Source organism: Pelodiscus sinensis, chromosome 20 (genome assembly GCF_052426305.1).
Source record: "Pelodiscus sinensis isolate ZL-2025 chromosome 20, ASM5242630v1, whole genome shotgun sequence".
Classification (NCBI taxonomy): Eukaryota; Metazoa; Chordata; order Testudines; family Trionychidae; genus Pelodiscus; species Pelodiscus sinensis.
The window spans coordinates 4,437,851-4,450,459 of NC_143071.1; the positions used below are offsets into that span (position 1 = coordinate 4,437,851).

General features: G+C 48.4%; 1 protein-coding gene across 5 annotated transcripts in view; it reads left to right on the plus strand.

The window, feature by feature from the left end:
* The window catches only part of SLC39A11 (solute carrier family 39 member 11), a 322,339-nt gene that overhangs the window by 167,186 nt on the left and 142,544 nt on the right, over positions 1-12,609 (plus strand). For all 5 annotated transcript variants that reach the window (XM_075904010.2, XM_075904012.2, XM_075904009.2 and 2 more), the window contains one exon: positions 6,096-6,266. In XM_075904010.2, the coding sequence (XP_075760125.1) occupies positions 6,096-6,266 (171 nt within the window). The remainder of the gene's footprint in view (positions 1-6,095; positions 6,267-12,609) is intronic.

Consider the following 12,609-nt stretch of genomic DNA (forward strand, 5'->3'; position numbering starts at 1 on the left):
TTGCACCTTAAACTTCATTTTCTCTTTCTTCTGCGCTTGCTGCTTTGTCAAAAGCTGTCTGAGTTGTTTATTGCTAACTAAAAGGAAACACATTGTGCACGAATGGAAATAACCGTCACTTGAATGTAAGGACTGTTCTCCAAAGCTCAGCTACGTGGGTTTTCCTCTCACTGGAGCATTTTTTTTTTTTGACAGAATAATTCCTACCCCTGCACCTGCTTTGTCATTTCGGGAATTTCCTCGGGTTTGTTTTTACCTGGGGCATCCAGCTAAGAGTTTTCCACGAACAGCATCAACATTGCTTGTCTTCAGCTTGCCTTCTGGCTCTGAACCTCGACATTGACAAACAAGAGGGTGGCTATAAAAGCTTCTGAGTGATTAGCTAAAACGAGTTTTAGAAGAGATGAAAGGGATCGATCGCTCTTTAGAGAGGAAGGATGGTCCATTGGTTGGCATGTTAACTTAGTACTTGGGAGACAGAGGTTCAGTTCTTTGCTCCGTGTACAATGTTGGGCAAGTCACCTGGCCTCTGGGGCTGCCGAATGGTCTTCCATGGGAGACAGGGATCCCAAGAGTTTGGACATTTTGGAATTAGGGAAATATCCTATGGGAAACAGTGGAGTCGTGGCTGAGGGATAGATTACAGTGACCCGTTCCCATCCTACATTTACGCGATGGCCTTGCAGGTCTGGGTGAAGGCTCGGAAGATTCCATTAGCATTTGGAGGGATCAGCCCTCTTCATAGATGATGGTAACGCCTGATTATGACACTGTTCAGAAGAAGGGTAGAATTCCCCCCCCCCGCCATGTCTGTGTGTGCTCGTCTCTGCCACCTCCCAAGCACTACACAGTCTCAGATTTTGAATGTTTCAGTAGAAGGCTCTCTAGGACTCACTTCTTGAAAAACACAAGCAAGAGCTACTTAGTTAAAAAAAGAAACCCAAAAAACAAAGCCAGCCGAGGCATTGGCTGTACATCACAAAAGCCACGCCAGCGTTTTAATCCCCGCTCTCTGATCTGCATCACTTACTGACTTTCCGTTCCCGTTGATAAATAATCTGTTTATCCTCGGGGACTGGAACGAAATCCCATAAGCAACTGGATTAGCGCGCGCTGTTGGTTTGGAAGCAGTTTAGTGCTGGTCCTGTGTGGTGTTTGCGAGGGTTGTGATAGTCAGCACGGCTGCAGATGTTGCTTTAAAAAGAGACGTGCCAGGATCTGTGAACAGATCTAGCTTGTTGAGTTGGACAACACCCAGGTCATACACCCCAGTAGTGCGGAAGAGCACAGTGGTTGCCACGTTGAAATCCACGAAGGGCTGGCTGGTCCCAGGACGTCTCATCTCTATGCTTCCATCTTTTCCATCATATTTTTGGACTGCTAAAATGTGCTGAGTATTTGGTGTTGAAAATTTAATCCCAACTGTGTGTGTTGTTGCTGTTGAGAATTTCCTTAGAATATTTCAAAGCGCTTTTCCCCTCTCCCCATTATAGAGGGCATGTGGTGAATTATAAAATGCCAATGCCCTCCCGTTCTCTGGCAACTTTATGGGTCAATTTGCATGAGTACTTTTATGCAAATATTCTTAATTTGGCATTGAAAATGCCTGCTTTGCAAAGTGCACTGTGACAGTTGAGCGTTATTTTACCTCGAAATGGCATGAGAAGCAATTGACATTCAATCAAAACACATTTGGACGACTTCTTGCACTTGTTTGCCATTAAAATGCGGGGGCGGGGGCGGGGGGGAGTTAAGTGCCTCTAAAATGTCAAATCTTTTTTAGTGCGAAGCAGCAGCTGTTGCCTGCGTAAGGTTCAAGAATTTCTGCCCATGTAATTTTTTGACTTCTTCCCTCTCCAAACTAAAGGGGAACAGAGAGATTCGGTCTGAGTGGTCTTGATTATAGTGCAAGCCACTTCTTGTTCTCTCTCTCCACAGCCTGACTTGGTTTTAATAATGTGCTTTTAAAATGCTGGCCAAAATAGAACATGCCAGTTCATGTCCTCCTGGGAATCTGGTTTGGGGAGAGCCTTAGAGCCACAGCGTAGAAGGAAACATGCGAACAGATGAAAATGGGGCAAGTCTTTTGAAGGTGACTCGGAGCAGCCTAAGGGAACCACATAGCAAGTGTGAAAAATCAGGATGGGGTAGAAGGTAAAAGGCACCTATATAAGACAAGGTCCCAAGTACCAGGGATGTTAAATTTAGATTAATTAACTGATGGAATAGTCGGTGAGATTTCCATCGACCATTCGATTAGTCAGTAAGGGTGTCTCCACCTTTGAACTGTAGCGAGAGCCCTGCCGGGCTCTTGCTACTGTTCAAAAGCAGAAGCCCAGCAGGGAGTGAGGGGCCAGCGGGGGACTCCCCCTCTGGCCCCAGTCTCCCAGCGGAACCTCAGCCTTTGAAATGTACAAGAGCCATGTCCGTTGTAAATTTGAAATGTACAAGAAATATACAAGAGGGGGAGTCCCTCGCTGGCCGCACTCCCTGCGGGGCTTCTGTCTTTGAAATGTATAAGAGCCCTGCCAGGCTCTTGTACATTTCGAAAGCAGACTCTCCGCAGTCCCCACTCGCACTGTTTCCTGCTTCTACCTCTCCTGCCTTCCATGGAGACAGTGCTGGGGAGAACCTGCTTTTAAGCTGGCGTGCACCAGCTCTTGCTCCCTCCCTTGCTGCCTCTCTCTGATGGAAGCAGCAAGGGGGGAAGTGACTAGTCACATCACTGATCAACTATCCGATAAGCTCACGCTCATGGATAGTCGACTAGGCGCTTACATCCCTAATCGGGATGCTCTTTATAAAATCGGGACATCTGATCACCCTGGAGCACCTCCCTCCGCCAACTATTGGCAGTGACATGTTCCAACCTGGCCATGAATACACAACTGAATCTAATGGTGCCTTCCTTCAGCAACAGACAGAAGTTTCCCGAAAGGCCAGTTTTGGGCGGGGGATGGAAATGGGGCAGAGCTGTCCTTACCCAGATGCAGAATATGCTGCTGCATAGGGCACCCGAAAATTTGTGATACCACTGGGTCTCATGGTCCACCTGCTCACCTCCTCCGATCCCTGTTCTGTGGCTCTGCTTCCTCTGGAGAGGATCTAGGTAACAAAAGTGACAAAGCCAGCCAGAGCTATGAGCAGAGCATCGAACCTGTGAAAGAGCCGTTCAGTAATGGTAATGAAGCCACTGAACTGGCATTTGCCAACCCCAAGTCTAGACTGTCAGTCTCTGAATGTACCATGTGAGTCAACAGGATCTTAGTTTAAAATTTGCTTTGCATATTTCATCAGTGTGGATTATAAAATCCCACCTCTCAAAGAGTCGTCCTTCCCCCTGCCCTGGGCTGCCGTTGGGCACAGGAGCACTAGTTTAATAGCACTGCATAGGGCGCCATAAATCCGCAGGATGGCCCTGTTGGGACCCTTTGTGACCAGGGTCCTGCAGAGCCATGCTGAGATTTGCTCAATTTCAGCAAACTGCAAAGAATGGAGCAGACAATCCCCCAAACTGAGGGCAATTTCAATACTTAGGTTCCCCAAGCTAGCCACAAAACAGCTTGTGGAATACCACCCTGGTTAGCCAGAAGCCAAAACACAGCTCCTTAAAAGCAGCTCAGCCTTGGACTTCCAGCCAGGTAGCCCAGTCTGATACGATGAGGGTCACTGGAAATCTTTTTGGTTCATATAAAAGTTCTGCCAATCCCAAAGGATCGGATACGTTGCTTCCCAAGTTACTGACTGTTTCAGATCTTACCCAGAGACATGCTTATTAGCATCTAATAGGGAAAGGCTCATTTATAAAAAGAAGGAAAGAGGGGAGAGTTACAAAGGGCTAAAGCAACGGTTCTCAAACTTTTGGGGCTCCGGAGCCCTTTACCTGTGTGAAAATTTACGTGGAGCCCCAGCGGTCCACTGATTGTATGTATTGTACCTGTCGATGTTTCCAGTTTGTCAACCTCGCAGAGCCCCTGGAGATGTGTTGCGGAGCCCTGGGGCTCCACAGAGCACAGTTTGAGAAACACGGGGCTAAAGGAATCAAATACGTGGAGTGATTGCAAAATTCTTGGATCAGGCTTCAAAAAGTGACGGCATAAACTGCTACCTGGCTACGCCTCGGATTATGCCATAATAATCGCAAGGTCCCTTGCTTAGACTGCTCCCGTTAGAATAAGGCAATAGTGGGCAATAGCTAACCTAGAGGCTGGACACGGTTTACCAGGGTTAGCCCCTGGTGGGCCTCTGCCACTGTAATTACCTGCACCTCTGCAGGTACAGGCTCTCCCATTGGCTGCAGATCGCCATTCCCGGCCAATGAGAGCTATGGGAAGCGATATCCTGGTCTGCACCGCTCCCCGCAGCTCCTGTTGCCTGGATACAGTGGTCCATGGCCAACAGCGATCCGCTAACCCTGGCGAACCGCTGGCGTCTTATTGCCCACCTGAGGTATTAGTCTGTAGTCAAGAGATCGGAGCAGGAAAAAGGCAAAATAGAGCTGTTCCCAGGGCCTTTGATAGCGTATGCCACGTGGAGGGAAATATCATTACCCCAAGCAAAGCCCTCGGCGTCAATAATAGTTTGTGGGAAAAGTACAAGCACACAAGATGGAGTTTCGTATCACATGGCCTAGTCACAATGCTCTTGCATGCCTCCATGAGTCATATGTGGCAGGAGCCGTTATCCACATTCTAGCTAGAACCTCCTCAGGAAAACCCGCTGGGTGTGGGAAGACTTCAGCCCTGGTCCCTTGTGAGTTGTTTCCTTTGATGGCCCATTTGACTCCAATAGTCCCTGCACAATGTGCTGGCAAAATATGTGGGGGTGTTACCCCAAAAACAAACACGTTTGAAATGCAGGCGCATGGTCGATATTCATAACATTAGATACAAAACGGATGGATGCCTACAAATAGGATAATCATATTCAGCAAATTATGACTTTTCCATTGGCACCTCACATGACATGTGACGGGTTGGATCACAGGGGTCCTCTTGGGGCTGTCACCCGGGATGCTGATCATGCCACTGACGTCCACTCACCTGCCCTGTGGGGTGCCCCACCACCCTGTCCTTTTGGGCCAGAAGCTTTTGTCTCCCTCAGCCAAAAGGGGAACAAAATGCCAAATGAATCTGTCTCGCTCTATATAAAATTTTACACAGAGAAATCTTATTAGTTCACCCTCTTCATCAATGAAAGAGAGAGATGCACATTGGTAGCTCCTCTTCCAGGTAACACAAGGCTTGATAATAAAAATGTTTTTATTAAGTATAAAAATTAGGATTTAAGTGATTGCAAGTCAAAACAGACACCTCCAAGCACGTTACTAAACCAAAATAAACAAAGCACATCAATTAAGCCTAATGCACCAAGAGAAATTGTTTCCAAGTTTGTTCTTCATCCCTTGTCCTTGGTTCAGATAAAATCTTTCAAGACAGAGTTTTTCTTTCTCTCTGGCCTGGGTCTTCAGCTTGTACCCCAACTCTGCGTCTTGGCTGGGGGAAACCAGAGCTTCTGGCCTGGCAGGACAGGACAGGGCAGTGAGGTGCCCCTGGGCACTGGTTGGTGGGCTCAGTAGCACGGCCAGCACACCAGGTGACAGCCCAAAGGGACTGCTGTGATCCAACGGTCACATTGTGCACAAGGTTTGTTGCAATTCGATAACCGTGGTAGCAACAATGATCTACGTGGTCATACTATTATACTATCAGACCGTACCACTGCCGCCCCACCCCCTGTCTGAAGGTGTCTGGGCTTGGCTGCCTTACAGCCTCTCAGTTTTAACCGCCCCGTGGTCTAGCCCGGCGCAGAGCAGATCTAGACATCATGGTGGCTTTCATGCTGGCCTGTCTCTACTGGCATTGTTGGCGCTAGCACTTGTGGGCTTTCCAGTCTCCTGCCCACCATACAGCCGTAGTGAAACAATACATAACTGAAACCAAATCGGAATGTGGGGGAAGCATGACCTTTGCCGCGCTGCATTTTGATCGGGATCTTTCCTGCTGGGTGTTTTGGTTTGGTTTTTTTGGTTGTGGGTGGGGCAAATTGGTCCCAGCATGAGGCTGATCTCGAGTCCATTTCTCTTTCCTCCTCAGACAGAGCGGAAAACGGGGAGGCGTATCAGAGGAGGAAGGGCACCGGAGCCAGCCAGTCAGAAGTCCCAGCTGCCTCTCAGCCGTCTGGAGACAGCGGGTCGGCCCCAGGAGCCAGCAGTTGGAGGCGAATTATGCTGCTCATCCTAGCGGTAACGATACATAACATTCCAGGTGAGCGCCCGGTCCGCTTTCGGTTGCGGGCAGGGGGTGGAGCCAAGTGGGTTCCCGGGAGTGTTAGAGACGAGGGGAGTAAGGCTGCATCTATTATTGGATCGATTTCTGTTGGTGGAAAAGACAAACTGTCGAGTTTCACAGAGCTTCTTCGAGCTGTGGAGAAAGGAACCAGAGTGTCTAATACCTTGCGTGGGACCCTCTTATGCTTAGCAATTGGCCTACAGCGTAGGCACTCCGGTGACCTTCTCCAGACCTAAGGAAGAGCTCTCGGAAGCTCCAGAGTGTGTCCCTTTCATCAGCCAATCTTGGTCCAACGAAAGATACTACCTCGTCCCTTGCAAAGGCCCATGCTTGAAGATGTCATTTCCTGAACTGGATGAGAGGGATAGCCCGATCGGTGCCACCTCGTGAAGGATTTTGGAAGGGCCACTTGGCTTTTATTGCCGTTTCAGCAGCATCTGGGCACTTTTTTGGGGAAATCTACTGCAGCTGGTCTTGTCTGTCTGTGTCCATATTGTTCAGTCCTATACAGCAGTGGTTCCCAACCACTGGACCAGGGGTGGGCCACAAACCCCTGCCTGCCACGCCATGGCACGTTGCCTGGCCACACCCCCAGCTTTTGATTAGCCCCGCCCACTGGGGTTCCTTATAAGGGAATTCCCTTCCCCCCACGTCACCGTGCAGCAGCAGGGGCAGTGGGGTAGTGGGCGGAGCTGGAGATGGGACTGCAGTGAAGCTGTCCCTACCGGTAAGGTGAGGCCACGGCTGCGTGGTGAGCAACCGGAGCCTGTTCCGAGGCCACGTGCAGGGTGGCTGGGTCCTGCTCTGGTGTGGGGGAGGGGGAGCCTGGGGCCTGCTGCAGCCATGTGGTGGGCGGGTGGGGTCTGGGGCCTGCCACTTGGCGGGGAGGCTGGAGTCTGGGGCCTGCCACTTGGCAGGGAGGCTGGGACCTGTGTTTTATTTGCATATTTTGTATTTGCATAATAAATATGCAAATGTTGCCATTCCGCCTCAAGTTTGCGAACGGGTTTGCCGGTCCCCAGTGTAAAAAAGCTTGGGAACCACTGCTATAAAGGCTGAATCACCAACATGCGTTAGGAGGCGGCGGTTTCAGGAGAATGGCTCCCGATTCTGCACTGCGTCCTAAAGTCCCTTGATCTTCCCCTACTGCCAGCCCCAAATGTTCAAACATCCTGTCAGGCACCCTTCCTCCGCCTCCGGAAATCACAAGAGTTAAAACTCAGGCGATCTTAAAAATAACGGCTCTTAGGCTTTTTAGTTGTCTGCTGGCCTTTACGCTGATAGGAACTGCATGTTCACGCTTTACGCTGCAACCAGGAGGGACGGAAACTTTTTCTTTTGGGTGAATTAAAAGAGAGCTGAGACTCTTAAAATCACGTGAATCCAGGAGCTGAGGCTTTAAGGAAAAAAACAGATTTTGCAGGATGGGCGTTACAATTGTGAGAGTTGATAAGACCTAGTTGCTTTGTAATATTTTGTTATGGTTGGGGTATGACAGGCTGAGCCCTTCAGGCTGCTCTCTGTTCCTGTTCCCTTTTCCCTCCCCTTCTATCTCTTTTCCTTCTTAGGAAAGCTCCCATTTTATTCAGGTGTATAACCTTTGTTAGGGAGGGGCAGAAGGAAGCTTTGATCTTGGGGAGACTGAGATGCGGGCCTCTGAGCTGGCTTGGGAAAGAGGATTCCTAAAGCCCTGTGTGGCAGGGAAGCTGCTACCACACACCAATGGAAAGGTGCTGAAATATAGAGAGACACTTCCCATCAGAACAGAGGTTTGGGAGTTTCCTTGGTCTGTTGCGTGTGCTTTTTGATTTTAAAGGCGGCTTCTCTGGTAGCTTGTGTGAAAAAGCTCAGAATTTCATGGCTTTAATCACAGCTCCTATACCCTTTCAAAGGACAGTCAGGAGCCAAATGCCAAAACCGCTGTAAACACACCACGCCGGCAGCAGTAGCCATGGGTTGGGGCGAGGGGTGCGCTTTCTGCCCATTAATTTCAAGAGCTGCATTCTTTCCATTCCTGCCAAATGAAATTAATGGGAAGCAGGTTTAAAACGAATAAAAGAAAGTTCTTCTTCACACAGCGTGTAGTCAACCTGTGGAACTCCTTGCCAGAGGAGGCTGTGAAGGCTAGGACTAGAATAGAGTTTAAAGAGAAGCTAGATAATTTCATGGAGGTTAGGTCCATAAAAGGCTATTAGCCAGGGGATAAAATGGTGTCCTTGGCCTCTGTTTGTCAGAGGCTGGAGAGAGATGGCAGGAGACAAATCGCTTGATAATTGTCTTCGGTCCACCCTCTCTGGGGCACCTGGTGCTGGCCACTGTCGGTAGACAGGATACTGGGCTAGAAGGACCTTTGGTCTGACCCAGTACGGCCGTTCTTATGTTCTGCTATAGCTCGCTTGTCTCTCGGAAATCAATTGCTTCATTTCAGTGGGTAGTCATTTTCCACCGTCCTTCATCGCTCGATCTGCTGCCTCTTGGTGGAGGTGTTCACTTAACGAGGCTTTCCATTCTCCCACAATAAACACGTCTGTTTCCTCTTTTGGGGGGGCCCCATTCTGGCCTTGTCTGTACTAGCAAAATTAGTACCTGTTTTCCAGCAATTGTCACCCATTGTGTAGCTGCATCATTGCTAAGTGGCAAGTGGAGGAAAAATGCTGGGGTTTTACCATGCACCTATGGAAGCCTGCGCTAATTCTATAGAGTCATCGGAACAGCTTGAAAGCTTAATACAAGTTTGGTTCCTCCCCCCCACGCTTTTGCTCAGCAGTGGTTGTATTGGTACATTCCGACTGCTACCTGCCTAAGGAGATGCTGAGCTAGAGCCTGAGACCACGTCTATACTTACACAGAAGCTCAAATTAAGATACGCCACTCCAGCGATGTTAATTGCATAGCTGGAGTTGACGTACCTTAATTTGAACTTTGGCACCATCTCCACAGCGGGAGGTCGCTGGGAGCAAGCACTCCCATTGACTTCCCTTACTCCTTGCAATTCGAGGAGTATCGGTGTCAACAGGGGCACCCTCAGCATTCCATTTAGTGGGTCTTTACAAGACCCACTAAATCAAACTCCGAAAGATCGACCACTGCAGCGTTGATCGTATAGCAAGTAAAGATGTGGCCTGATTTTGATTCTATGAGGGAAAAATCCAGACTTGCACCACTGCATGGCCAGTGAGCTATACAAGCTTCACTGCAAATAAAAGTTCATTTAATGCAGCACTAGGGTTGATACTTTAAAATGGCAAAGGCTGAAAGTCTCTGAGTTAGATTTATCAGAGGGATAGCCGTGTTAGTCTGAATCTGCAAAAGCGACAAGGAGTCCTGTGGCACCTTATAAACTAACTGAATAGTGAGTTCGATTTATGGCAGCTGGGAGAATTTTACCTGGTGTGCACTATCGCTTAATTGTTTAACACTGGCTACAGTGACATACCCCACAGAGAATTTATTTTAAGTATGTGCAGACTAGAAGATAGATGAAGGCGAGTAGTTATTCAACATGCTGAGCCTGGTGTTCTGGGTCCAGTGGTCTGTCAGCCATTTTAGCTATAAGAAACTCAGAAGTAGGCAGTTATTGGAAAGTCTCCTCCCATTCCTCAATACTAAGAGATCGGCTTGGGCATCATGAATTGAGATCTAAATGGACTGATGCCTATTTTCCATTCAAAAACCCTTGGTTTGGGTTTTTTTTCATACTTCCTCTGATAATTCCAGAAACTCTTATTACTCAGTTAACTCTTCAGTCATTTTTGTTGTTGTTGTTTGTTGTTAAAATCTTCATCTAAACCAGGGGTGGGCATAAGGGCGTCCGTGGGCCGGGTTCGGCCCACCAAGCGGATTGATCCGCCCTGCAAAGGCCCTGCTGCTCCCCCGCCCCCAAGCCAATTAGGGTTTGGGGGTAGAGGAGCGCAACGTTTCCTCTGCCCTTGCTCCTGCCCTGCAAGGAGCGTGCGGTACTTGGAAGCGCTACGTGTTCTTGGCAGGGCGGGAGGAGACTGTGCGCTCCCTCGCCCCCAAACCCTAAGGGAGTGCACACAAAGTCTTCTCCCACCCCAGGAGCATGAGCACCTAGGGGGAACTTTTAAGGAGGGGGGTAAAGACTTCACATTCTTCCCCACCCCCAAGACCAATCATGATCTGTGTGTGGGGAGGTGTGACGTAGTGGGGGTACTTGCTGGGCTGTGGTGACCTCTGCTGTCTGGAGTAAGACCCAGCAGGGAAAACCTCATTATGCAAAGGTGACGCCAAACCTGTTGAACCAGACACCCCCCATGGAGAGGAACAAAGGAAGGTGGAATGCTGCCCTGGCTGGGGGGCAGGGCTGGAAGAGTGTGGGTTAGTTGCTGTGCTGTATCCTGGAGCGGCAATAAACTTCCTCTATTCCACCGGCTGGTGCAGTCTGTTTGTGCCATTTCAGGGTGCAGGAGACGGGGGACCCCCAACGCGCCGTCACAGGAGGCAGGGAAGTATCCTGATCCCACCTCTTCTGCTTGAGGCTGCTCCACTTCTGGGGTGGCCTGGGGCCACTTCAAACATTTCTGAAGTGGCCCCCGGCAAAAAATGATTGCCCAACCCTTATCTAAAACCTTGTGGCAATGAGTCCCACAGGCCAATCTGCATGGTAGGAAAACACGCTTCCTTTCGTCATCTGTTTTGAGTTTGCTGCCTCTCCTTCCACGTGCTCTCCTGTGAGACGAGGGTGAACAGCTGGGCTTGACGTCTTCTCTTTACGTCGCCTACCTTCACCATGTCCCCTCTGACATACCTCCTTTTCTGTGGTAACTAGCCCCATTCATGCACAGCCTTGCTTTAGTCAACGACAAAGTGCTAAGGCTGGTTACAATATTGTTGGTGGGACCGTGGCTTGGAGCACTGTAGACGTGATGCAAAGGGCCCTGGGGATGGAGGGGGAGCATGTCCAGGTATAGATAGATGAAAAATTGAACCAGGAGGGGTCTCCCCTGCAGGAATCTGTGTCCACGTGCTGCTCTCTGCCAGGACAGTGTGAAGAGTATAAGGATGAGGCTGGTTCTTGAATCCTGCATTGACTGAAATAAGTGCGGATGCTGGAGAACAGCTTGGTGGCAAGAGGAGAAATCTCTTTGCACTTTCAGTGCTTTAGGTGGAAGGAGCCTTTATCAATGTCCCCTAAGGCTGTTTCCCTTTGAAGATTTCTTTTCTTCAGACTTTAGTGTGATAAGAGGTTTGCCAAGGGGCTGTATTTTAGATGATAACCAGGATGCTAGCAGGGACTGAACGGCCTAGACAGAAACCCTTTGGCTCTTGTGTTTCAGAATCTTATCCATTCACTGAGTCGCTGTTCAGTTCTCTCTTCCGGCTTGTACAGCTTCTAAAGGGTCAGTTTCTTCTGACTTTCCTTTGAATTGGTGCCTTAAATGCAGTTGGGTGCATTGGCTTCTGTCTCTGAGATTTTTTTGGGCACCTGCTTTTGTGGACACAAGTCAACGGTCATCCAGATTTTAGCAACTTGCTCTTTAGAGATGTCACCCTTGTCTCTGCCCCATGGACAAATGTGAACAAGACACCAGAGCAGACCAAAAATCAGAGCTGGGTGACGTCTTTTGGTTGGCCCTCTCATTTGTCAAGAAAGTTAATGTCGGTTCTGATGAATCGTTCCTGTCAAAAAAACAAACGGACACTGAAACAAATGAACGCTGCTGGAAAAGTTGAAACCTTCTAATTTTTCAGTTTGAAAACTTCTTTCATGCTGCTTTCAGAATGCTTGAAATGGAAACAAAATGCCTCATTTGACCTGGAGCAAATATCTCTTTCAGGTTTCAATTTACTAAACATTTTGAAAAAAAAAATTTCAGTTTGACCTGAAACTATTTTTATTTTTCCGGAATTGCCAGCAAAAACAAAAGCAAAAATATCATCATCAGCATAGGCTTGCAATGTTCTCTCTCATCCTTTTCCTGTCAGCCAGCTATTTTAGAGCACCTGTGAAACTCCATTAATGGAAAATTATAATGTAATATCCCTAAAGGCAGAAGTGCCTTTCTAAACCAAGGCTGTCGGCTCATGTCTTGAAGTATGACTTTTCATGTTGCTTACATTTTCAGCCTATCTGCTGAATCTGGGTGTTCTTATTATTCATATAAATCACTAATCCTGCCAAGAGCTGCACGTGTCTTGGTCACTGTATCCTGTGCCAATGAGTTCCACAGGTTAACTTTTGCTTTATGTACATTTTTATCAGTTTAATCCAAAAACAAATTAAAAAATTAGCTACAGGAAGTCTTTCAGAATAGACAAAGGTGGCAAAAGACAAAAGATTAATCTGGGGCACACCCTG